The sequence below is a fragment of the Oryx dammah genome, unplaced genomic scaffold (genome assembly GCF_014754425.2).
Source record: "Oryx dammah isolate SB20612 unplaced genomic scaffold, SCBI_Odam_1.1 HiC_scaffold_5, whole genome shotgun sequence".
In the NCBI taxonomy this organism is placed as follows: Eukaryota; Metazoa; Chordata; class Mammalia; order Artiodactyla; family Bovidae; genus Oryx; species Oryx dammah.
In genome coordinates, this window is record NW_024070189.1 from 101175169 (window position 1) to 101202509 (window position 27341).

General features: G+C 48.2%; 1 protein-coding gene across 1 annotated transcript; it reads left to right on the forward strand.

The window, feature by feature from the left end:
• Nucleotides 1–206: 206 nt before the first annotated feature.
• TMEM38A (transmembrane protein 38A) lies at nt 207–26915 on the forward strand. Its single transcript, XM_040241141.1, has 6 exons — nt 207–421; nt 19533–19689; nt 19913–20097; nt 22524–22611; nt 24452–24569; nt 25320–26915. Exons 1-6 carry the CDS (start codon nt 298–300, stop codon nt 25545–25547), a joined length of 900 nt encoding a protein of 299 aa, XP_040097075.1. The 5' UTR covers nt 207–297; the 3' UTR covers nt 25548–26915.
• The last annotated feature ends 426 nt before the right edge of the window (nt 26916–27341 follow it).

Here is a 27341-nt window from a genome sequence, read left to right on the forward strand (position 1 = left end):
AACTCACACTCCACAGCGACCCCGCACCCGGCATCATCCACCCACCCCACTCTGCCGGGCTGGGCTGTATCGGGTCATGATGGCTCGAGAGACAGAGTGTGGGATGCTGGACCGACCGAGCTCCATGGGACAGGACGGTCCCACGACCCGCCCGGAGGCCAGCGGTCGCTCCTCCTCTCCCGCGGGGGCCGGGTTGGGGCGGCGCCTGGCGGGCGGGGGCGGGTCCGGCGGCGGGGGCGCAGTTGCCAGCGACGGGACGCACCGGGCCGGGGGCTGGGGTGGGACCCGGTGGGCGCCATGGAGCTGCTCTCGGCGCTGAGCCTGGGCGAGCTTGCGCTCAGCTTCTCGCGGGTGCCCCTCTTCCCTGTTTTCGACCTTAGCTACTTCATCGTCTCCATCCTCTACCTCAAGTATGAGCCAGGTGAGCCAGGGCCGGGGTGCTGAAGAGGGCTGGCATTACGGGGCGGGAGACGGCACGAAACCCAGGGGTCTAGAGGAGGGGAAAGGCCTGGATCGTGAGGAAACAGTCTCAGGGGTCGGTTCGGGGACGCCGGCAGGTTCTGGTATCGTGGGGGCGGGCAGAAGGGACAGATGTGAGCAAGGGCAAGGAGAGAAGCCCCTGGGATTGTGGGCTGGGGGGAGGGGAAGCAGATGCAGGAGAGGAACGCGATTGTTCAAAGGAGTGGGGAACAGGTGCTGGGGAGGATGCGGGGAGAGAGAAGGTCAGGGATCCTGGCAGGAGAAGGTCTCATGAACTTGGGCGAGGGGCTAGGTCGTGGTGAGGGCTCAGGCGGGGGTCGGCTCTGCTGGCCAGGTCACAAGTCCTGGCTGCCTGCAGCCCTGACCTCTCTCCTTGCCCTTGGCGCCGGAGCCAAAGCCGCAGCTGAGTGTCTATATAAGGGCCGGCAGTGCTGGGGGCTGTGATCAGGTTCAAAGAAAGTGACACCGATGTCGCTTCCCTGCTGTGGCTCTGGGGCAACCTCTTCTCCCTTTGCCTGGGCCGAGGCTGTGCTGGATCTCGGAGCCCAGCGGGAATTCTTCCAGCTGTGGCCCGGATCCTTTCCACTTATTGAGCAGGACCGGCCCCAGGGCAGGGTAATTTGGGGTCAGCCTCCTCCCACCAGCTCCAGACCCTTTTGGAGAATCGCTGGGGGAAGACCCAGAGTCTTGGATTTTTTTTTTTTTTTTTTCAGTAATGGTAAATGGCCTCCTTAGAATGCAGCCTATTTTTATACAAGGCTTAGGGAGTGTTTCTTATTCATCTCCTCCTATTTTAATAACTCTAGCACAACAGCAAACTGAAGGGACAATAGAATTTTAGATTTAGAAAAAAGACCAATCACCTGAAACTTTGTGATCTTTTCTCCCACTTAGATGTAAATTACTCCTGTATCCTCTCAGAAATAGCTTTTCTTTCTTTTTTTTTAAAGATGATAAAGATAGGTGCTAGTGTACATTAAAGAGAAAAATCAAATTGAAAAGCCTAAAGAAAAAAGAGATAATTACAGTCAATGTTGTGGCTGCCTTCCAGACCTCACTTCTCTGCATTTATACCCCTGTAGTTATGGATGTAAATGCACAGTCTTATGCAAATAGGATCATACTCTGCCTGCGGAGTGTTTCTGTTCTGTTTTATTTTAGCTCCTCCACATGCCAGAGCCTATTTCTTTATAAGCGCTTTTGGGAAGCAGTTACTTTGCAAAGCAAAATAAGCTTTGTGTTGTCTTAGCCCGAACACAGGGCTGTATTTCCTGTCTGCAGATGAATTGCTGGTGGCTCATACCAGGTCTCTTGGGCAAGTACAGAACCTAGCACACATTGGGAAATCTAAAATTGTGTAGGGCAGGAGCCCGGTAGTGATGTAGGACACAAGTGTCGGGAAGGAAAGCGGTCTCTGGGCCGGCTGGGAGCATGCAGTAGGGGTTGAGACATTCCTGCTGGAGTCACAGAGTAAATGTTCTGGACTTGAAGTGCTGGAGCCTGAAGGTTCTTGAAGGTTGAGAGGGTGCCTTAGACGCTCCTGGGGGCCCTCCTTCCCCTATCTCATCTCTACTCCAGGCCAATTGAACAGAAAGTCTGGGATAGAGACCTGGCATGCTCCTGTTTCAAGCTCTCCTACCCTAGGGATGCTGAGGAAACAGAGGCTAAGCTAATTTACATAAGCAATGAACCTGTGGTCCCATAGCTGGTAGATGACAGCCTTGGGATTCCAAGCCAGGTCTGCTGGACCCCAAGAATGACTACAATTGTTCTGGAGGACTTGCCTACCCTTAGAAAAGGGAGGCATTGGGCTTAGCTGTTAGCCCTCCAGTTTGGTGTTCCTGCTAAGCCTCTGTAAAGGTTTCTTTGCAGAGTCTGAGTGCTGTTTGCAGGGCCAGCTAGAGAATGCATGGGCCCCTAGGAATTTTGTGAACCTGAGAGCCAATCTGGCTTAAGGAATAATCTTCAAACTGGAAGTCAGTTCTGCCTTCAGCAGTGACTAAACACCAGGCAGGTTGTTTTGCTTACATGAGCATCAGTTTGCTCATCTGTGAAATGGGCTCATTGGTACAATAATCTGGGTTCCCTTACCTGGCTCTTATGAAGATCTGTAGAGAATTTGGTCAGTGGTCAGGTCTAAGGCACTTGTGAGAGATAGTAGAACGATTTGTAAGGCATGAGGCAATGTGTTTCCTGGGCTGCAGGCATCTTCTGGGTCAGACTTTCATGAGAATCCTGAATGAGGATGAAGCACAACGTGTGGTCCTCAGGTGAACAGCATCTGTGACCCCTGGGTTAAGAAAAGCAGAATGCCAAGCTCCCCACTCAGACCTCCTGAAACAGACTCTGCATTTGAACAGGATCCCTGCAAGCTTACTAACATGTGAGAAATGATGGACTAAAAGAACCTGGAGCTCAATAGGGCAGGGAGGGCCAAATCTGAGTCACCCCTAAGACTCCTAGCTCTATGCAAGAAGAGAGGAAAAAGTTGTGGATGTTGGCTGCATGATTGAAGGAATGAGGGAATGAGTGAATGATGATCAATGGCTACTTTAAGACCTGATCCACGCAAAGAGCCTTCCAGACTAGTGGTTTTCAAGTACGACTACACATTAGAGTCACCTGGAGAGCTTTGAAGCTTCTCGTTGTCCAGGGAGAACCCCTTCATCATGAAAATCAGAATTGCAGGGGATGGTACCAGCATCAATATTTTAGGTTGCCCAGATGAGATCCAGTTTTCTGCACCAGTGTTTCCCAACCTCAACACTAGTGACAGTTAGAGCCTCGTCATCCTCTGTGGTGGGGGCCATCCTGTGAGTTTCAGGATGTTTCACAGCATCCCTAGCCTGACCCACTAGAAGCCAGCAGCACACCCCAATTGTGACAACCAAAAATGTCCTCAGACATTGCCAGTGTCCCTTCAGAGGGGCACAGTTACCTCCAGTTAAGAATCATAAATCTAGACAGAGTCTTAAACTCCTGTGCTTCCAAGGGCCTGGCAGGTCACATATAGAAAGCAGAAAGACAGCCAGGCGAGGACAGTCCCCAGGTGAGATCCAGCCACGTGCATCGCCACCTGATTGGGGCTGGAACTAGCAGAACTAATTTTTCAAGGGAAGCTAGAAATATGATTTGCAGCTTCCTTTGCAACAATGTTTCTATGTTAGCTGTTTGAATATCTTCATTCTTTTTTTTTTTTAATTCATAGACAGTTTTTTTTAGAGCAGTTTTAGATCCACAACAAAAAAATGAAAGCAGTTTCCATATAGGCTGACTACCTCCTCCACACACAGCCATGCCTCCCATTTAGGTTCTGCACCAGAGGGGAGCACTTGTTATAGTGGATGAACAAGCCTTATTGTCAGCATCATTATTGTCCTATCAGCATCACTGTATTGCATTATCAACATCATTATCAACTGGTCTGTAGTTGACATAAGGGTTCCTTTGTGTTGTACATTTTATGGATTTTGACAAACATATAGTGACATGTATGCATCACTATGGGGCCTCCCTGCTGGCTCAGTGGTAAAGAATCTGCCTGCCAATGCAGGAGAAGTGGGTTCGATGCCTGGGTCAGGCAGATCCCCTGAGAAGGAATGGCAACCCACCTCGGTATTCTTGCCCAGGAATCCGCATGGACAGAGGAGCCTGGCAGGCCACAGTTCATGGAGTTGGAAAGAGTCAGACAATATTTTCTGTGACTAAAACAACAACAACGTCCATCATCGTAGTATTGCACAGAAATGCCTCACTAACCTAAAAATGCCACAAGCTCTGCCTATTCGTCTCTCCTGCCTCTTCTCCCCAAATCCCTGACAGCCTCTGATCTTTTTACTGTCTCTATACTTCTGCCTTTCCCAGAATGTCACAGAGTTGCAGTTATACACTATGTAGCCTTTTCAGACTGGCTTCTTTCACTTAGCAATATGCATTTAAAGCTCCTCTGTGTCTTTCTGTGGCTTGATAGCCCATTTCTTTTTAGTGCTGAATAATACTCCATGGCATGACTGTTCCACGGTTTAATTATTCACCTATTGAAGGACATCTTCGTTGCAGTTTGAGCATTTAAAAATTAGTGGGGGAGCTTAAGAGAACCACAAGTGAGGAAGAAAGCTGAGCACAAAGGCTTGGGGGAGGGAGACTTGTCTTAGAGAAACTCTGTGAGCACACCTCCCATGTTTGGATCTCACACTAAATAGCACAGAATGGTAGCAGTGCTAAGAGTGCCCTGTGGGGACGCCCTTGGTGATCCAGTGGTTAAGACTCCTTGCTACCAATGCAGGTGGCCTGGATTCAATCCCTGGTCCAGGAACTAGATCCTGCATGCTGCAACTAAGACCTGGTACAGCAAAAAAAAAAGTACACCGGGGAATCTTCTAGCACTTCCCAGCCATCCACAGACGGCACACTAACCCCCAGAGAGGGAATGTGTGGAGCCCATCACAGATCAGAAATAGGGTCAGAATCAGTGCTTCTTCCTTAGGCAGATCTGATTTTTATCATCAGTCCATCCACTAAAATCTCCACCCACAGGTGCTTTCCATTTCAGCCCAGTTCCAGAAATAACCTTCACATAATTGCTAAGCACTAAGCTCAATTTCTTTTCATCTTTCACAAATGAAATGAATAATAGCCCTTTGAAATGAGTAATAGCCCTGGGTGACCACCTCACCCAGGTTTGCCCAAGATAGACATCCAAAGCCCCAGAAACCCCTCAGCCCAAGCAAACAGCGACAGTTGGTTGCTCTAGACAGCATCCCCATTCTACAGATGACTATATCAAGGCCCAGATGGGGAGTGAGCCGCCAGAGCTCACCCATTGAGAGGGGAGTGCTTTGGTGGCAGACCTGGAATTGAAACCCACATTTTTCTGCTTCCTGGTGCTGCTCTAAGACCCAGCAAAAGAAATTAGAATGAAGCATGGCAAAGGGAAAGAGCCAGGGGGACAGTTTCTCCACCACTGCCTTGCTGTGGATCCTCAGGGCAGACTGTCCCCGCCAGCCCCAGTCTTCTCATGTGGTAATGGGGAGACTCATCCTGTCTTTCTAGGGTTTCTGGGAGAGTAGTGAAAATGATAAAAAGCTCACAGACATAGAAAACAAAATTGTGATTGCCCAAGCAGAAAGGGGAACTATAAAATAGGGGTATGGTAGTAACAGATACACATTGTTGTGGTTTAGTCTCTAAGTCACTTCTGACTCTTTTGTGACCCTTTGGACTGTAGGCCTTCATGCTCCTCTGTTCATGAGATTTCCTAGGCGAGAATACTGGAATGGGTTGCCGTTTCCTTCTCGAGGTGATCTTCCCCACCCAGGGATCGAACCCGTGTCTCTTGCATCTCCTCATTGGCAGGCAGATTCTTTACTACTACCAGGGAAGCCACAGATACATATTGCTATATATAAAATAGATAAACAACAAAGGTTTGCTGTATAGCACAGGGAACTATATTCAATATCTAATAATAATCTACAATGGAAAAGAATCTGAAAAAGTATGTATTTATATATATATATATATATAGCTGAATCACTTGGCTATATATCTGAAATTAACATGATATTGTAAATCAAGATACTATAGTTCAATTTTATTTATTTTTTTTTTGGCCACACTACATGGCTCGTAAGATCTTTGTTCCCTGATCTAGGCCCTTGGTAGCGAAAGCACAGGATCCTGACCACTGGACTGCCAAGGGAATGCCCTTTAATTTTTTTAAAAAAGCATAATGATGATAATAAACAGCATTGACTCATCAGCATAACTCAGTGAAGGGAATGCTCTCATTCTCCCTTTAACAAAAGAGGAAACAGGCTGGAGGTGAGAGGGGGTGGTGGTGGTCATTTGCCCAAAGCCAGTGGAGAGTGAGCCGCAGAGCCAAACCCCAGACGTGTGACTTTTCTACCAGGCTTCCCCCATAGTGAGAAGCCTACGGAGTTCCTGCAAACCCAAGCTCCCCATACCTCCACCCCACCTTATCATCCCAGCAGGCAAAGGAAAGATCCTGGAAAGAATTCAACCCCTGGGGGTTATTTTTAGTTGCAGAGGTATCCATTTCTGCAAAACATGGGGGCCTCACCTGACCCAGCCCCTATAGGACCCACCAGCTGCTCCCAAGGATTAAATCTCAGCTGGCAGCGGTTTAAATAGATGCCCGGAGGAGAGAAGAGGGCACTGGGCTTCATAATGGAGGAGCTTAGTAGATGCAGAGAGGATGTACTTAGGGCTTGTGACTTCAGGGTGAGATGGAGGAGGGAAAATTTGATTCCAACCCCTGATAGGAGTTAGGCAAAGAGGGGATTAGGGTTCCCACCTGACAGAAGGAAAGAGATGGGGAAGAAAAAGATGGTTTGTCCAAGAACATGTGGTTAGTCAATGAGGGTGTAAAGAGAAAGGGAAGTGTGTTGCTGATTTAATCTGAAACGACTTTTATGAGGCAGGTTTCTGATTATAGTATGTATTAATATATGCCAGAAAATGAATAAATAACTTGTGATCTGTTCCTGTGATGGAATACAGTACAGCAGTGGAAATGAATATTCCCCTTGAAAATGCTGAGCTCAGTAAAAGAAGCCAGATGCAAAGGGCCATATTATATGAGCCCACTTGTATGGAATGTGGGCCTTCCCCGGTGGCTCAACGGTAAAGAATCCACCTGCAGTGCAGGAGACTTGAGTTCGACACCTGGGTTGGCAAAATCCCCAGGAGAAGGGAATGACAATCCACTCCAGTATTCTCGTCTGGAGAATCCCATGGGCAAGGAGTCTGGCGGGCTGCAGTCCATGGGGTTGCAAAGAGCTGGACACGGCTGAAGCAACAGAGCATGCACGCACATGGAATGTATAAGTTCAAGAACCATCTTCATCGCTTGAAAAGGGAACTCCGGTCCCCGTTAGCAGCCGTTCCCCACCCCGCTCCTCAGCCCCTGCCAACCAGTAATCTGCGTTCTGTCTTGATGGCTTTTCATTTTCCGGACATCTCACGTCAGTGGGGTCACACAGTGTGTGCCGTGTTGTGCCTGGCTTCTTTCACGTGGCGTGATTTCAGGATTCGCCCCGTTGTGGCTCCTGTCAGTGCCTCAGTTCTTTTTAAGGCTGAGTAGTATTCCATTATGCAGATGGACCATGTTATTTTGCTCGTTCATCTGTTGATGGACATTTGGGTGGTTTTCACCTTTTGGCAATTGTGAATAGTGCTTCTGTGAACATGACCTTTTGAGAGTCTTCTAGAACCTACTGGTGGGTTGTGGTGCATAAAACCGCGTGCTGCCCCACCCTAGGCTGTGAGACCTCCTGTTCCTGGGTCCCCGTTCACAACCATTGGGACGGGGGCAGGCAGTGGGGGCCCCCCAGGGGGCTTGCTGTGGTAAGGCAGGAGAGCACCCCAAGTCCTTCTTGCTTATCAACTTTTAGGTGGACCCTTGTTTTTTTTTCTAGTTTTGATGATGAAATATTTCAAACATACAGAGTATGTATGACACAGATACCTCTGTGTTCACTACACACTTACCAGATGTGAACATAGATTTGCTTCAGATCTTTTTTTTTTTAAGAAATAATGACAGAGCCAGTCCCCTCCCTTCCCCTCTTTCCCTCTCTAGATATATTGTTGTCGTTCAGTCGCTAAGTCGACTCTTTGTGACCCCATGGATTGCAGCAAGCCAGGCTTCCCTGTCCTTCACCATCTCCCGGAGTTTGCTCAAATTCTCGTCCATTCAGTCAGTGATGCTATCCAACCATCTCATCCTCTGTCACCTGCTTCTCCTCTTGCCTTCAGTCTTTTCCAGCACCAGGGTCTTTTCCAGTGAGTCAGCTATTCGCTTCAGGTGGCCAGAGGATTGGAGCTTCAGCTTCAGCATCAGTCCTTCCAATGAATATTCAGGGTTGATTTGCTTTAGGATTCAGTGGTTTGATCTTGCTGTCCAAGGGACTCTCAGGAGTCTTCTAGATATGATCACTGCCCTAAAATCAGCCTATATTATTCCCATGCCTGTATGTACACCTTCACCAATGTGTATATGCCTATGAACTGCATGGAGCAGTTTGTGTTGTTTTACGTATATATTATACATAGAATATACATAAACATATCATTTTGCAACCTAACTTTTTTATTCCGCAGCAGCCTTATGGGATTTATCAGTATTGATGCATCTAGAGGAGGGATTCTCAGCCAGATCTGTCCTCTGGGGATGTTTGGCAATATCTGGAAACATTTTTGGTTGTCACAACCAGGGTGAGGTGGTGGTTTAGTCCCCACCACACTAGAAGTGTCTGACTCTTTGCGACCCTATAGACTATAGCACGCCAGGCTCCTCCGTCCATGGGATTTCCCAGGCAGGGATACTGGAGTGGGTTGCCATCTCCTTCTTCAGACTGGGGGTGGGCTATTCGCATCCAGTGAGACAAGGCCCGGGATGCTCCCTGAATCCTGAAGTGCACAGGATGGACCCCACCACAGCAGAGAGTGATCCAGCCTCACACGTCAGCAGCACTGAGGCTGAGGAGCTCAGATCTGGATCTAGTGTGTTGCTGGTGTTTGTTTTGGCCGTGTCACACAGCTTGCAGGATCTTAGTTTCCCAGCTTGGGATTGGAGTCCTAACCACTGGACCACCAGGGAATTCCCTAACTCTGGTTCATTTTTGTTTTTAAGATTTATTGATTTGTCTATTTTTGGCTGCACTGAATCTTTGTTGCTGCAGGCAAGCTCACTAGTTGCAGTGAGCAGGGAGGCTACCCTCCATTGAGGTGTTGGGCTTCTCACTGTGGGGGGCTTTTCTTGTTGCAGGACCCAGGCTCGAGGTGTGCAGGCTCTGTAGCTGTGGCACACAGGCTTGGCATGTGGAAGCTTCTCAGACTGGGGATTGAACCCTTGCCCCCTGCATTGGCGGGTGAATTCTTAACAACTGGACCACCAGGGAAGCTCCTAGTCCACTTAAAAATAACTACTCTGTAGTATTCCATTTTGTGTGATTCTGTGTTCACTCATTCAGTCGTATCTGACTCTTTGCTGCCCCATGGACTGTAGCCCCCCAGGCTCCTCTGTCCATGGGATTTGCCAGGCAAGAATACTGGAGTGGGTTACCATATCCTACTCCGGGGAGAGGGGGCTCTTCCTGACCCAGGGATCAAGCCCACGTCTCTGGGGTCTCCTGCATGGGCAGGTGGATTCTTCGCCACTAGCAGCACCCGGGAAGCCCTTGGTGTGACTCACCCCTCACCAAGAGTCCGCAGACTCTGCTTTTCTCCTGCTGTCAGTGTGGCAGTGAAATGCGCCCCCTCCCCCATGTCTCTTGGTTCACGTGCATGAGCTTCTCTCTTGGGTAAATAGTGAGGAATGGAATTGCTGGGGCCAAGTGACTCACAGGTGACTCATTTCCTCAGTGTTGCCAAATTGCCTCTCAGCTGGTTCTGCCTATTGATCCTCCCAACTGTGTATGTACAAGGGAAACTCGGGCTCTTTTCCTCTGGAGGAGGGGCCGATATTCCTCCTCTCCAGCCTTCTCTCCGAGGTTGACTGATCTGAAAAGAAGGCAGCTCCTCCTATAGAGCAGAGTGAACTTCGTGTTTCTTTCCCCAACATGAGCTTAGAACACTAGACAGAGGACCCGGGAAAGAGGCTTGGATGCTGACAGTGTATTGTTCTGGTTGTGTGGGTGTGGGTGTGTTTGTTTCATTGTTTCCAAGATGTTTTTGATGTGGACCAATTTTTAAGTCTTTATTGAACTTGTTACAATATTGCTTCTGTTTTTTATGCTTTGGTTTTTTGGCTGAGAGGCATGTGGGATCTTAGATCCTGACCAGGGATGGAACCCACACCCCCTGCATTGGAAGGAGGTCTTACTCACTGGACCCCCAAGGGAGTTCCCTGAACACTGTATCTTGTGCCGAGTGTCCCTTTGCTCTTAGCTTCCCTCTCTCCCCTTCCGACCTTCTCCCATGTGCTCCCTTTGCCTGGATCATCTTCTCTCTTCTACCCCTCACCCTCTAGGAAATCCTTGCTCATTGTTCAGATTTCAGCTTAAGCACCGCTACCTAAATGAAGTCTGACCTCCTCAGTTAAGATAGTTGCTGAATTAAACACTTCAAAGCACCATGTGCCTCTCCCTTATGAGTTTCGACCTCCATTTGTGGGATTATTTAACCATTTTGCCTCCCTACCAGACTACGGACCCCATAAAGGTAACCCCTGAACCAACTCTTGCTTATGGCTGCTTCTCTAGTGCCTAGCAAGAGCCTGGCACATGGTCAGAACTCATAAATCCTCACTGAAGCCTGGGTGATCTTCAGACAGCCACTCAGGATCTGTTGCCTCATCCGTCAGGCGCTATGTCAGTTTCCTAGGGCTGCCATAATGAATGACCACAAACTAGAGGGCTTGAAACAACAGACATTTATTCTTTCCATGTTCTGAAGTCTAGAGTCCAAAGTCAAGGTGTCTGGGTCCTTCTAGAAGCTTCAGGAGAGGAACCATTCATGCTCCTCTTGTGGTTTCTGGTGTCTTCCAGCCATCCTTGGCATTCTTTGGCTTGTACATACATCACTCCAATCTTTGCCTCTGACCTCATATGGCTTTTTAAAAAATTATTTTATTTATTCTTATTTTATTTATTTTTTTTGGTCATGTGGCATGTAGGATCTTGGTTTCCTGACCAAGGATCAAACCTGCACCCCGTGCATTGGAAGCATGGAGTTTTAACCACTAGACCATCAGGGAATCCCCCTCATCTGTATAAATTTCCTTTGGCTGCCATAATGAAGTACCACAAACTGGGTGGCTTACAACAGAAATGTATTGTCTAGCAATTCTGGAAGCTGGAAATCCAAAATCAGGGTGTCAGCAGGGTCATCCTCTCTCTGATGGTTCCAGGAAGGACGCTTAGGCAAAGCTTCCGGAGGTGGCTAGCGTCCTTGAAGTTCCACAACTTCCAGCTGCGTCACTGCAGTCTCTGTCTCCTTCTTTATACAGCCTTCCCCCCCCCCCCTCCGTGATCCATCTCCTCTTATCAGGAACACCAGACACTGTATTAAGACCAACATAGTCATTTCACCTTAAATTAATTACATCTGCAAAGACCGTGTTTCCAAATAAGGCCCCATTCACAGATACCAGGGGTTAGGACTTACCTCTTTGTGATATGTGAAAACATATCTCTTTGTGAGTTTAATTCACAACACCTTCTTATCTGTGTCTGTGGCTCCTTTTCTGCCTTTTACTGGAACACTCATTGGATTCAGGACAAACCCAGATGCTCCAGTATGATCTCATCTTGAGATCCTTACCTTAATCACATCTGCAAAGACCCTATTTCAAATGAGGTCACTTTCTGAGGTTCTGATGGACATGAACTTGAGCGGGGAGGGGAGTACTGGTCCCTCCTGTAACTCACTGTAGGTAGGGATATCAATCCCTATGTTATCTGGGGTGGAAACCTGGGGTCTGAGGCTGAAGCCTTGAGGATGCTATGAAGGTATGTATTTGCCTAGGATACAGTAGTAACTAAATTAAAACAAGGAACTCAGTAAGTAAAGAGAGCAGGGGAGGTTGTTATAATGTAACTAAAAGTGCCCAACATAACTGCAATGCTTAAGAGTGTTCAGTCCACATTTGCTAGAATGTAAGCTCTAGGTGGACAGGAGTTCTTTCACTCACAATTATTATTAGCTACCATGTATCAGGACAGTGCCCAGCATGGAGGAAGGGAGGAGGCTGGGATGGAGGGTTCAGCAGCAGATAAAATGGATAAGGTCCTTGTACTCACCGAAGGATTAAGATCAAGTCAACTTGTTGGGGTGCTTCCCAGGTGGCAGTGGTAAAGAACCTGCCTGCCAACGCAGGAGATGTGAGAGATATGAGTTCAATCCCTGGGTTGGGAAGAATCTCTGGAGGAGGGCACAGCAACCCACTCCAGTATTCTTGCCTGTAGAATTCTATGGACAGAGGAACCTGGTGGGCTACAGTCTGTAGAGTTGCACAAAGTTGAACATGACTGAGTAACTTAACACGCATGCATGCAACTTGTTGAGTGTATCAATAGTCTACAGTTATTTATATCAATAGCTTCACACTTAGTTCAGTTCAGTTCAGTCGCTCAGTCATGTCTGACTCTTTGTGACAACATGAATCACAGCACGCCAGGCCTCCCTGTCCATCACCAACTCCTGGAGTTCACTCAAACTCACGTCCATCAAGTCGGTGATGCCATCCAGCCATCTCATCCTGGGTCGTCCCCTTCTCCTCCTGCCCCCAATCCCTCCCAGCATCAGAGTCTTTTCCAATGAGTCAACTCTTCACATGAGGTGGCCAAAGTACTGGAGCTTCAGCTTTAGCATCATTCCCTCCAAAGAAATCCCAGGGTTGATCTCCTTCAGAATGGACTGGTTGGATCTCCTTGCAGTCCAAGGGACCCTCAAGAGTCTTCTCCAGCACCACAGTTCAAAAGCATCAATTCTTCGGCGCTCAGCCTTCTTCCCAGTCCAGCTCTCACATCCATACATGACCACTGGAAAAACCATAGCCTTGACTAGACGGACCTTTGTTGGCAAAGTAATGTCTCTGCTTTTGAATATGCTATCTAGGTTGGTCATAACTTTTCTTCCAAGGAGTAAGCGTCTTTTAATTTCATGGCTGTAGTCACCATCTGCAGTGATTTTGGTACATGGCCTAAAGAGGTCAAGCTTTCGGATTTGACAATTTAAAATTTTCATTTGTTTTTATTCCTTTGGCTGCATGGGGCCTTCGCTGTAGCGTGCAGGCTTCTCTAGTGGCAGCACACGGGCTTCTCTCTAGTTGTGACCTGCAGGCCCAGTAGTTGCAACACACAGGCTTAATTACTTCAAGGCATGTGGGATCTTAGTTCCCTGACCAGGGATTGAACCCTCATCCCCTGTATTGGAAGACAGATTCTTAACCACTGGACCACCAGGGAAGTCCTAGATTTGACAATTTAGAGACAAAAGTCATCCAATCTCTAGATATAAAGAGAAGCTTTCCCTTCAAAATCCCCAGAGCTAGACTGATTATATCTTTTGATTAGTCTCTTGATTAACAGATCATATATTGTAACCTTGTTATCTCGAATCCACATTGACTGGCGTGTTCATTGGATTTAAGTAAACCATTTGAAGAGAGCTACTGGGGAATACTACTCAGCCATAAAAAAGAATGAAATCATGCCATTTTTAGCAATATGGATGGACCTAGAGCACCCCACTCCAGTATTCTTGCCTGGAAAGTCCCATGGATGGAGGAGCCTGGTAGGCTGCAGTCCATGGGGTCGCTGAGGGTTGGACACGACTGAGGGACTTCACTTTCACTTTTCGCTTTCATGCATTGGAGAAGGAAATGGCAACCCACTCCAGTGTTCTTGCCTGGAGAATCCCAGGGACGGGGGAGCCTGGTGGGCTGGCGTCTATGGGGTCACATAGAGTCGGACACGACCGAAGTGACTTAGCAGCAGAGATTATCATACTAAGTGAAGTAAGTCAGAATGAAAAAGACAAATACCATGTGATATCACTTATACATGGAATCTAAAATATGACACAGATAAACTTAGCTACAAAACAGAAAAAGACACCCAAAGAGAACAGACTTGTGGTTGCTGGGGTGGTGGGGGAGGGAAGGAATGGGAAGTGGGGATAAACGGATGCAAACTGTAAGAGGATGAATATCCATATATATATAATGGATAAACAACAAGGTCCTACCATCTAGCACAGGCAACTATATTCAGTATCCTATGACAAACCATAATGGGAAAGGATATGAAAAGGAATGTATATGTATGCATAACTGAATCACTTTGTTGTACAGCAGGAATTAACACAACCTTATAAATCAACTATACTTCAATAAAGTTTAAAATAAAATTTACAAAATAAATAATTAAGATAGTCATTGGTACCAACTCCGGCTGTGAGAGCTAAGTAACTGTGTCTTACAACTTCATTCTAAATTCATTCTCTGGAAAATGAAGCTAGTGGGGGAGGGAAGGAATCAAGAAGACACCAGAAGACACCAGAATACACCCGAGTTCCAAGATGGGGGTGGTGACTGGAAGATTATGACAATAACAGTATAAAGATAGAACTGAACTATTTCAAAAGATTTGCAAGACTTTCAGTGGGTAGTACAAAGTATACAGTTTGACCAATAGTCATCAATCTTGTACCTGTAGTGGTTTTGTAAACGTGTTTTTAAAGAACTAGACCCCCACACCTTCATTTTAATTTGGGATCTTAAAATAGCTTTTATCTTGAAAAAGTTCAAGACTCATAAGTAATTTATTATTTATTGTGCCTATGCCACACAGCTTGCAGGATCTTAGTTCCCCTATCAGGGACTGCATGCTCCACAGTGAAAGCACCAAGTCTGACCGCTATGCTGTGCTGTGCTAAGTCGCTTCGGCTGTGGCTATGCTCTGCTGTGCTAAGTCACTTTGGCTGTGGCTATGCTGTGCTGTGCTAAGTCGCTTCAGCTGTGTCTGACTCTTTATGACCCCATGGACCGTGGCCCACCAGGCTCCTCTGTCCATGGGATTCTCCAGGCAGGCGGGTTCTTTACCACTAGCGCTACCTGGGAAGCTCCCCTAACTGCTGTACTACCAGGGAATTTCCAGAAGTTGCAAAAATGAAGCAAAGAGTTTCCAGCTTCCCCAGCTTCATCCAATGATAACATCTTACCCAATGATAGCTCATTATGGGGAAAAAAAAAAAGCTGAAAATTGGGACTTCCCAGTAGTCCAGTGGTTAATCTGTCTTCCTATGCAGAGCATGCAGGTTCAATCCAGGTCAGGGAACTAAGGTCCTACATGCCACAGGGCAATTAAGGCTGGGCCCCACAGCTAACCCCACTGGCTAACCACAATGAAAGATCCTGTGTACCCAACTATGATCAGACACAACCAAATACATATTAAAAAATAAAAAAAAAACCTAGAGATTGACACCAGTATTATACCATTAACACCTACTATAGACTTTATTCAGGTATTTTTCCTTGCACTTTAAAAAAATATAGTCCTTTGAAATTTTATCACACGTGTAGATTTGAGTAACCACCACCACAGTCAGGATATAGAATGGTTCTGACATCCCATGAAAACTCCCTTGTGAAAAAAAAGTGAAAGTCACTTAGTTGTATCTCCAGGCCAGAATACTGCAACCCAGGGATCAAACCTAGGTCTGCCACATTGCATGCAGATTCTTTACCAGCTGAGCCACAAGGGAAGTCCAAAAATACTGCAGTGGGTAGCCTATCCTTTTTTCAGCAGATCTTCCTGACCCAGGAATCAAACCAGGGTCTCCTGCACTGCAGGCAGATTCTTTACCAACTGAGCTATCAGGGAAGCCCTCTATAATTGGATCTTCTTTAGAAGCCTAACCCCTGGTAACCACTGATCTGCTCTCTGCCACTCATCACTATGGTTTTATCCCATGGAGAATGTTATATAAATGGAATCATACAGTATATAACCTGAGATTGGCAGTTTTCACTGAGCATTATACTCTTGAGATCTGTTCGGATAGTTTTTGCGTCCCTGGTTCATTCCTGTTTCATTATTGGATAGTATTCCATGGTACTGGTTTGTTGATCCATTCACCCATTGAAGCCATTTAAGTTGTTTACAAATAAAAACTGCTATGAACATTTGTATGCTTGACTATGTGAATACCAGATTCTCCTTTTCAAACAAAACCTATGCCGAAGTCTGAGATGAAGCAGTAAATGAAATTGTGCTCCATTTCAACTCCAGCATACCCACTTGATTTCACCTTTCCTCCTGCAAACCCTCACGGTTCCCAGGAACACAGTTTGAAAACCATTGTTCTTGGAAGCCCAACCTCTCAGCCTTGGCTGGAAGGTTTGGGGTTATCCAGGCTGCAGGATGTCAGGACATGGACCAGCTCATTCCCCTATCTCTGTGTGCTCTACTATGTTGCACAGAGGAATCACTCAAGAGCGTTAAAAAATCCACAAGCCCAGCCACACCCCAGACCCACCAACCGAGACACTTGGCTGGGGCAGAGGGATCAGGTGTTTGTAAAGTCCCCAGGTAATCCTGATGTACAGTCAAGGTGGAAACTAATGCACTAAGCCATCTTCCTTAGGGGTGGGGTCCCTATTTCTATTTGCTAAGTAAGTCCATTGTTTCACATTTTCTTTCTTGGGTTGAATGCTGCTAAGTCACTTCAGTCGCATCCGACTCTGTGTGACCCCACCAGGCTCCCCCATCCCTGGGATTCTCCAGGCAAGAACACTGGAGTGGGTTGCCATTTCCTTCTCCAATGCATGAAAGTGAAAAGTGAAAGTGAAGTCACTCAGTCGTGTCCGACCCTCAGCGACCCCATGGACTGCAGCCTTCCAGGCTCCTCTGTCCATGAGATTTTCCAAGCAAGCGTACTGGAGTGGGGTGCCACTGCCTTCTCCACCCCTCCATCCCTAAGCAACCACTAAGCTCCTTTCTCTTATTTGATGTGAAAAAATTGCATAAAGTACCAATAGAGGGGAGTCCACAGCGTAGTGGAAGTCCTCAGGAGTGACTGGCTCAGTAGAGCAAGGAAGCCTTCCTGGAAGAAGTGGCATCTGTGCTTATCCAGTTTTGCTTTGTGTCTCTGTTCCTTCTGTGCTGCTAATAGGGTTGCTCTCTCTCCCTCCCCACTCTGTCAGTATAATTCTATATTCAAGGACTCCCTTATGCAGCTTTGCTCATTGCTCTTTCTGTACCCTTCCACACACTTGGGCATGCCTGCACTCTCCGTCTTGGTACCAGTATCTGGTGACTTCCCTCTGCCCTGATGGCACTCTCGCAATAAGATGAGACTTGGAAGCAAGACTTCAGATTCTCCTTTCAAATTTCTCCTGTACCTTCCTATCTGGGGCCAATCAAAGCCAATAAACATTCTCCATAAGAGCACAACTCAACAACAGAGGGACAACCCAGTTTTTTAAAAAATGCACAAAGGACTTGAATAGACATTTCTGCAAAGAAGATATTGTAATGACCAATAAGGACTTTCCCTGCTGGTCCAGTGGCTGAGACTCCGTGCTCCCAATCCAGTGGTCTGGATTCAATTCCTGGTAAGGGAGCTAGATACACATGCCGCAACTAAGACCCAGTACAGCCAAATAAATAAGTTAAAATATTTAAAACAATGGTGGTGCAGAGAAGAAAAAAAAAAGACCAATAAGTATTTGAAAAAAGAACTCAGTATCACTAGTCATTAGGGAAATGCAAATCAAAACCACAATGAGATACCACCTCACACCCATCAAGATAGCTATTCCTAAAAAACAAAACAGTAAGTGTTACCCAGGAGGTGGAGAAGTTGGGACACTTGTGCGTTGCTGGTGGGAATGTAAAATGGGGTGCTTGCTGTGGAAGACAGTGGGAAAATTCCTCAAAAAGTTAAAGATGGAATTAACCTTTGATCCAGCAAATCCACATCTGGAATTATGTCCCAAAGAATTGAAAGCAGGAACTCACAGATATTCGTACGCTCTTGTTCTTAGCTGCCATATTCATAATAGCTAAAGGATGTAAGCAACCCAAATGTCCACTGACAGATAATGGATATGCAGAATGGGGTAGACACATTCAAGGAAATATTATTCATTCTTAAAAAGGAAGAAAACTCTGACACATCCTATGACATGGATGACCCTTGAGAATTTTATGCAAAATGAAAGGATCCAGTCACAAAAATGGCAAATGCTGTATGATTCCACTTACTTGAGGTCTCTAGTATAGTCAAGTTCACAGAGATGGAAAGAAGAGTGGTAGACGTCAGGGGCTGGAATGAAAGGGGAATGGAGAGTTAATGTGTGATGGGTCAGAGTTGCAGCTTTGCGAGGTGAAAAAGCTATCAATATGAATGATGGGGATGGTTGTGCAATAAAATAGATGTGCTTAACGCTATTGAACCATACCCTTAAAATGGTTTAAATGATACATTTTATGTATATTTTACCACACCCACTTTTTTTTTCTTTAAAATAAGGAAAGACCAAAGGTACAGGTGTAGGCTTACGGGGATCTTGGCATCCGCCCAAGGCTGCATCAGACGTTCTCAGCTGCGTGATGCCCTCTTCAAGCTTTAGTCTCCTCATAATTCCCTGGTGGCCCAGTGGTTAAGACTGCACGCCTCTGCTGCAGGGGGCGCGGGTTCAACCCCTGGTCAGGGAGCTAAGATCTCATGAGCCAAGAGGCATGGCCAAGCGACACAAAACAAGTTTCAGTCTCCCTGGGCAGGACAATAACAGTGATCACTTGGCTGCAGCCACCAATGAGGATTTAATGAGTCCTTCCTATAAACACTGAAACCCAGTGCCTGAGAGGGCTTCCCTGATAGCTCAGCGGTAAAGAATCTGCCTGCGATGCAGGAGACCCGGGTTTGATCCCTGGGTCAGAAAGATCCCTTGTTGAAGAAAATGGCAGCCCAGTCCAGTATTCTTGACTGGAAAATCCCGTGGACAGGGGAGCCTGATGGGCTACAGTTTGTGAGATCACTAGAATCGGATACAACTTAATGAGTAAACCACCACCATCACCACCTCTGACCCAGGAATGCTTGCTAAATATGAAAGTGAAAGTGAAGGTAGCTCAGTCGTGTCTGACTCTTTGCGATCCTACGTACTTTACAGTCTATGGAATTCTCCAGGCCAGAATACTGAAGTGGGTAGCCTTTCCCTTCTCCAAGGGATCTTCCCAACCCAAGGATCAAACCCAGGTCTCCCGCATTGTAGGTGGATTCTTTACCAACTGAGCTATCAAGAAGACCTGCTAAATATGATTTGTTTTAATTATCATCCTCTGTGAGCTCAGAGGAAAGAGCCCCAACCTGGTTCTGCCTTCTCTCTGTGTGATCTCAGACACGTGTACAGTCTCTCTGAGCCTTGGTTCTTCCTCTGTAAATGGACGAACTGCAAGGCTTTGGGCGGACACTCTGAGAAGGCGGCTGAATTAGGATGGGCTGGTCAGAGGGCATGATGGTGAAGCATGCCCTCAGCGCCCTGGTGATGGTGGGGACACCCCGGTGCCCCTCAGGTGCAGTTGAGCTGTCCCGGCACCACCCCATGGCGTCCTGGCTGTGTGCCATGCTGCACTGCTTTGGGAGTTACATCCTGGCTGATCTGCTCCTTGGGGAGCCCGTGATCGACTACTTCAGCAACAACTCCAGCATCCTGCTGGCCTCAGCGGTCTGGTGAGCGTCATGGGTCACGGGATGTGGGAGAGCAGAGCAGGTGGGCAGGGCGATCCCACCACCCGGGAGGTGGGAGGAACGAGGACCTGCCAGCCAAACCTCCACAGTCAGCCCTGACTCACCACCCTGTCCACCCAGCTGTCCTGAGTCTGGACACAACCTCGTCTCCGAGGGGCCCCCAGGGTCTATCTCCCCCCTGATGCTTGGCATTCTCTCCCCAAAGGTACTTGATTTTCTTCTGCCCCCTGGACCTCTTTTACAAGTGTGTCTGCTTCCTGCCAGTGAAACTCATCTTTGTAGCTTTGAAGGAGGTGGTGAGAGTTCGCAAGATCGCCGTGGGCATCCATCACGCCCATCACCACTACCACCATGGGTGGTTCGTCATGATTGCCACCGGGTGGGTCAAAGGTAAACAGGACCGTGACCAGGGCAGAGGGAAGTCAGCCCACTGAGAGTCCCTTCTCAGTGGCCGTTATCAGCCGCCTTAGCTGGTCCCGTAAGGGAGCTAAGACCCCATATGCCTTGGGACCGGAAAACCAGAACTTAAACAATAGAAGCAGTATTGTAACAAATTCAGCAGAGATTTTCTCTTAAAAAAGTAAATAGGACAATGAAACCACGGTCGCTAATGCCTCTGGAGAAGGCTTTCTCAGCTGCGGCCCTACTCACGTGGGGGGCTGGACCCTTCTGTGTGTGGAGGCCGTCCTGTGCCTTGTAGGGTGTTGAGCACGTCCCTGGCCTCCACCCACTGGATGCCTGTAGCACCTACCACCAGTGCAACAACCAGAAATGTCTCCAGACGTCGTCAAGTGCCTCATAGAGAGGAAATCATACCCCTGTTAAGCTTTGTGGACTGTGGCCCTTTTGTCAGCCCAGTAAAGCCTACAGGCCTTTTTATGTTTTCTTAAGTGCATAACATAAAATGTATAGGAGAATAAAGGAAACCTATTATTTCAAAGTAGTTATAAAGTGTTTTAAAATAGGCTTTAGTGGTTTTATGCCTATTTGTTATTGCTGTTTGTTGTTTAGTCACTCAGTCGTGTCTGACCCTTTTTTGCTCCCATGGACCATAACCCACCAGGCTCCTCTGTCCATGGGATTCCCCAGGCAAGAATCCTGGAGTGGGTTGCTGTTTCCTTCTCCAGGGGGTCCTCCCAATCTAGGGATCAAACTTGTGTCTCCTGCATTGGCTGGTGGATTCTTTACCACTGAGCCACGTGGGAAGCCCTTTATGCATATTTACTATTGATTAAATAGCAGACCTTCCACTGACTCCTAATAAGTCTCATGTTCTTGAAACAGTGTTGAGCACAAATGGTATTTGAAACCATCTACAACAATGAGAATGTGAAAAGAAAAAAAATCCATGAGTTCTGTTGATGAAGTTGTCCCCCTTCATGATAAAAGGAAAGGCTGTGTTTCAGTGAAGGATGTGGAAATGAAAATGTAATTCTGTTTCCCCTCTGGGTTCATAGACTCTAGGTTAAGATCCCCAATCCATGGTAAGTTTTGAGTTGGGCTGACTGTGCATCTTACTTGACCTTCTTTAGCAGAACGTTAGCATCATCCCTTTCTGCTGAGGAGGGGAATAAAATGACTTGCCCAAGGTCATGTGGCTGTGGGGGCACAGCTGGGGCTTGACGCCTGGTCCTCTGAACTCAACATTCACATTAGAAACTATTTTGAAGCCCCCCCTCCCCCTCCTCTATCTATGCTAAGAGGCAGACCAAGATAAACATTACGACCAAAACAAAAAGTTACTAAAATTACATAGGGACGGTTTATAATGGTGGGTCAATCCTCTAGGATGATACAACCATTTTAAACATATATGCACCTAAAAACAGAGCACCAAGACACATAAAGCAAAAACCGAGGGAAGTTAAAGGAGAAACAGACAATTCAACCGTGATGGTTGCAGAGGTGGGCCAGGGAGTGATGAGGAGGCAGGGAGAGAAGGCTTGAGCAGGTGCTGAACACCACTAAGTTCTGCATTCCCGTTTCCTGCCAACCAAGGTGGGCACTCCCAAATGCCTGGGAGCGCCCGCCAATGAGCCAGTGTCCTACGGCACCTTTGATGCTTAGGGCTGGATCACGCTCTGGTGGGGGCTGCCCTGCGTGTTACAGGACGTTGAGCAGCATCTCTAGCTTCAACCCGCTAGTTGCCAGTAGCAGCTCCCTCCCCAGTGGTGAAATAAAATATTACCAAAAGACTCTTTGGGGCAAAGACACCCCAGAAGCAAACTCCTGGTCCAGTGGTACATATTGGCACCCCAGTTGGCACAACCACTCCTTCAGTGAGTGTCTAAGCCTCTTTAGCCAATACATTTGGAGTAAATGGGAAGATTTTTCTAGAAATTCAACCAAAAATCTTGATATGGGTCTCCTTATTGTCTCTCTAGGAAGCCTGTACTAAACAGAAAAGTCCCCAAGGGTATAACATGCCTTCCAGAGGGCAAATGGCTCAAGAAAGGTTGAAAGCTCAGAAACCCAAGGCGGGAGAGAGGCTGGGGGTGGGGAGCCCTCTGGAAGCCTCTTGGACAGTTCAAGGTCCTGGATTGAAAACATCAGGGCAGACAATCCAGATCTGATCAAGACATATCTTGCAGGTGGGATATGACCCCCCGCCCCTTACTCCATGCTGGCTTTGCTCTGAATATGCCTTGTGATCCTTGGGAAGACTGTCCCTTCTTGGCCTCAGTTTCCCCACCTGCAACACCTTAGGCTCAATATTCCTCTGGAGAAGACTCCAGAAACTTCTTGCTTGGGAATTCAGCCAAGAAGAATGGGAAGCTGGGGGTGGCAGGCTTTTTCAGAAGTACCCTGTCCCATAGGCTCTGGTGTCACTCTCATGTCCAACCTTGAGCAGCTGCTCCGAGGGGTCTGGAAGCCAGAAACCAACGAGATTCTGCACATGTCCTTGTGAGTATCCCATCCTCCCCACTCCCTGGGCCCGACCCTGGGTTGGATACTCTGGTAACTTAGAAGCCTTGGTCCCCTGATTCTCCTTGCAGAAGCTTCCAGAGGCCATGGCTGGGGGACCTCAGAGACAGAGGCTTGACACTACTGAGGGGGTAGGCAGAGCTTCAGGGAGATAAGACACTCCTTCATCTCCCATGAAATGGGTTTTGAAGATTGAGTAGGAGTTTTCTGGCAAAGAAGGAGACTCTGGACAGAGGCCAGTGCTTCTGCCAACTATCAAGTCAGAAAACATTCTGCCTGGTTTTTCAGGGCCAGGGTACAGATTTTGGATGGGAAGTGAGGGTGTGGTGGGGAGTGTGGCTGGGGTTAGGTGGAGAACAAAGGGTAAGACCAGATGGTCATATACAGTACTCAACCTATGACCCACATGAGGCATTAAGTCTAATACATTTTTAAAAGACCTGAAAGGATCAGGCTAGTTAAATTTTCTTCCATAAAGCTGTTGCCATTAAAATATGACAACATTAAAAGACTCACCCGTGTGCCAACGATGCTTTTGAACTGTGGTGCTGGAGAACACTCTTGAGAATCCCTTGGACTTCAGGGAGATCAAATCAGTCCTAAATCAGAAAGGAAATCAACCCTGAATATTCACTGGAAGAACTGATGCTGAAGCTGAAGCTCCATACTTTGGCCACCTGATGTGAAGAGCTGACTCATTGGAAAGACCCTGATGCTGGGAAAGATTGAAGGCAGGAGGAGAAGGGGATGACAGAGGACGAGATGGTTGGATGGCATCACTGACTCAATGGACATGAGTTTGAGCAAACCCCGGGAGATAGTGAAGCACAGAGGAGCCTGGCGTGCTGCAGCAGTCCATGGGATTGCAAAGAATTGGACACAATTTAGCAACTGAACATCAACAACATATGCCAGTGAAAACTACCTCGCATGTCATATGTTGCAAAACATGGCATTATCTCATTTTATCCTCATGAGGGATGTGTTCACACACTCAGCTCACGGGCAAGTCAAAATATCGGAAGCCTATTCTTCAAAGACGGAAAGGAAAATCAATAAAAATTATGTGTTATAATCTCACATTCCAGGGGATGCATTGTTCAGGAGTCCCCAAGACCACTCTCAGGTGTGATGATTTGCTAGGAAGAGGCATAGAACTTGGCCAAGCTGTTATACTTAGGGTTATAGTTTATTAGAGTCAAAGGGAACAGATTAAAACTGGCAAAAACAAAAGGCACAGGGGATAGTGTCCAGGGAGAGGCCAGGTGCAAGCTTCAACTGTCCCCTCTTCAAGGAGCTGTGTAGATAGTACCTGTTGCTCCCGGTATCCGTGTGTGACTGTCTATATTTAAGATTGCCAACCAGTAGCATTCCCTCAAGCCCTGGTGTTCAGGAGTTTTCCTGGAGCTTGGTCACACGGACCTAACTGACACCCTGGATGGCCAAGCTCAGTCTCCAGTCCCTCCAGAGGTTCAGCTGATACCATGTGGCCCTAGACCCCACCCTAAATCACATCACGATCATCCGGTGTGACCCAGAGTCCCCAGGTGAACAAAGACATTCTGATCAGGCAGAACTTCGTGGGGACCTCTCAGGAGCAGGCCAGAGGAGAGAGCTCTCTTTGCACCAAGTTAGCTCTTTACTGCCCAGGGAGGCACCATCTCGTCCATGTCACATGGGCATCTTCCCACCGTGCACCCTGGAGAAGCTGGGGTGGGAGCTGGGCACAGCAGGGGCGGGTGGAGAAGGGGCTCTGGGCCAGAGGAACAAAGCCCTGAGCCATGCAGACCCTCTGGATAACCAGAGCCACCCCATGCAGCCCCACCAAGGCCAGCCTGTACGGAGCCATCCTCTTCACCCTCCAGCAGACCCGCTGGCTCCCGGTGTCCAAAGCCAGCCTCATCTTCATCTTCACCATGTTCATGGTATCGTGTAAGGTAAGTCCTCCTGTCCTGGCTAACGCGGACCCATGCTTCCTGGGCTGATAACCTTGAGGGTCTGGGGAAAGGACAGCCCTAAGGTCGAGGTCGGGGGTGGGGGGCGGGGAGCTTGTCAGCAGGTTCACGCCCGAGAGCAGGATATGAGAAGACCAGGGTCCAGCAGGTGGGGGTGAGAGTGAGCAGAACAAGGTCTCCCAGGCAGAGGGTCCCATAAGGCCAAGATGGAAGCAGGAGAGTACGGAGTCTGTTTGGAGTATGGGGCCTGTGCCTTGGGCATGGAGAGCGGGCTGGACCAGGAATGGTGCTAGTTGGAGTCACTTCCTATTCAGGAAAGGTCTTTCAGGGCCACACACCCTTCCCTGCCCCGTGGAGCTGGGGACCTTCATTGCTGGCTCCCTAGGGGGGGACCACACTGAACAGAGAAAGGGAGTGAGTGACCCCAGACCAAGCATAGCTCCTCTCTGAGCCCAGGTGTACGCGTGGTGGCGGGGAATATTCCTGGGGAAAAGGCAACCAACTGTTCCGGTGTGGCTGGGATTTTAAGCACCAAAATCTTTGCATCCTGGAAAAGGCAGGATAGTTGATCACCTTCCTGGGGGTGCATGCTGCCAGAAATCTGAGTCTAGGTTCCCTCTGTCCTTGACCTTTTGACCTTCTCTCTCTATCCCCGCCCTCCCCAATCGGCTTCCGCCTCACCCTCCCGCTGGCTCTCTCGCTGCCTCCTGTCCCTCTGTCATCCCACCTCAGGTGTTCCTGACGGCCACCCACTCCCACAGTTCCCCCTTTGATGTCCTGGAAGCCTACGTCTGCCCTGTGCTGTTTGGGTCGGCCTCGGGGGGCGACCATCACCATAACAACCATGGTGGATCCCAGGGTGGCAGCGGGCCTGGCTCCCCACACTCACCCCTGCCCACTAAGTCCAAAGAGGAGCTGAGTGAGGGCTCCAGGAAGAAGAAGACCAAGAAGGCAGATTAGGGGGCAGCCCAGGGGGCCTTCAGGGCACCAGGGAGAGGACCCAGACCCAGGACCTGGGCTCCGTTCTCCCCTCTCCAGGCCTCTGCTTCCCTGTCTGCAAACTGGGGCCATCAGCCCACCCTCCAGGGCTGATGTGGGGGGTTAAATGAGATATGGGGGGTGCAGGGCATTTGTAGGAACGGGGGGTCCCTTTCTCCTTCTGCCAGGTTCCCGTAGAGTTACAGCTTTGGGGGAGCAGTCCACAGGATCCCAGCAATAGCTCCAACCAGAAACCTTGGCAGTTACGTTCTTGGTCCTGTTACTCCCTCTCTAAAATGACACCTTGACTCTGAAAGAATTTCAAGCCATGTTGAGGCTCATCCATTTGATGGATGTTTACTGTCTGCTGTAAGGTAGCTGCTGTGATTTCCACGTCTCTTCCTGTCAACTTCTCCTGGGCATCCCTGGGCAAGCTGCCCCCTGCTCTGAGCTCTGTGTGCCCATCAGTATAGCGGCCCCTCACCCCATTCTGTACACAAGGGCTACTGTGAGGCTGGACCTGACAAACCAGCTTTGTAAGCTCAGAAGCACAATGCAGTCCAGAGGTGAGGCCTTGATGGGTGTTCATCGTGCTTAAAAAACAGTTTTGCATTTTAGATCTTTTGTGTTTGTGGCTTGGAGAACCCCACAAGTTACCTGGAACAAAGGAGGCCTTCAGTAGATGTGTCTAGGCCAGACTTAAGAGCTTGGAGGGGTGGGGGAGGCTTGTTCTGATCCTTGGCTTCAGGTTGCCCCCTAAACCAAAGAAATGCAGCTGGCCAGGTGGGGGTTCCAAGATCTGGCTCTAGTCCAGGGGCTTCAAGCCCTCACTGTCGGACTCCAGAAGCTCCATGAGGCCTCCCTCAGTGCTGGCGTCCTTCATTGCCGCTCGCTCAGTCATTCAACAAACACTTGCCTACTATGTGCCAAACCTCGTGCTGCTACTGGGCAGGCTGGGAACTTGATTAGGGGTGAGCAAGGGGGTGGGAGCTGAGCGCCCCTCCTGGCCACCCTCACCTCAGCCTGGGTCACCAGGGTATTTGAGAGGGGAGGGTGGGTTGGGCATGGCCAGTCTCAGGTGGGATTTGGGCCCAGAATTGGCCAGCTTGGGACTGTTCTTTGCATGTGGGTGCTCAGGGCATGCTCAGGGCATCAGCCTGTGGCTGTGTCACATAGGCCTTGGGTTGTTGGGGTCCCAGGTTTCTCCTAATTATTGGGAAAGTGCCTTGATCTGGTGATGCCCGGGAGCTTGGTGGGTTCTGAGGCTGTAGGGCCCCCAAATTCCTCCTCTTGCATGTCTATCAAGGCTCAGTGTGAAGGATCAGCAAATAAATTTGTTGTGAAAGAATCCTGATGGCTTGTCTGATTCTTTCTTGCTCTTTTGGCCTCAGGGCACAATGAGAGTGTGTGAACTTAGAGACACATGGAATTTCTAGGAGAATGAACCTCACTGTAGCCCTTAGTCACCAGGGGGAGATGGAGGCAGTGGGTGAAGTCTGTAGGGTTTTGGATTAGGTAGACTTAGGTTTAATCCTCACTGTACCATTTGCAGGTCATCAGGCTTCCCCTTCTCTAAGCCTGTTTGCTGCTTGGGAAAAAAGAGGATGATGACTATCACTACCCTTCAAAATAGGTTGGATGAGTAATGGGATTAATGGTTGGGATTTGCAGCTAAGAGTCTGTGCAAAACCCAGCTAATGCAAGTCAAGCCACAGACTAGGAAAAAAATCTTTGAAAATCACACAGCTGATAACAGGAGTGGATCCTGCATATATG

What these genes read in the sequence shown, in the direction of transcription:
- TMEM38A (XM_040241141.1), top strand. Translation starts at nt 298, where the DNA reads ATGGAGCTGCTCTCGGCGCTGAGCCTGGGCGAGCTTGCGCTCAGCTTC. An exon ending in CTACCTCAAGTATGAGCCAG is followed by an intron (nt 422 to 19,532) that starts GTGAGCCAGGGC and finishes GGTGCCCCTCAG; the next exon opens with GTGCAGTTGAGCTGTCCCGG. An exon ending in TGCCACCGGGTGGGTCAAAG is followed by an intron (nt 20,098 to 22,523) that starts GTAAACAGGACC and finishes CCTGTCCCATAG; the next exon opens with GCTCTGGTGTCACTCTCATG.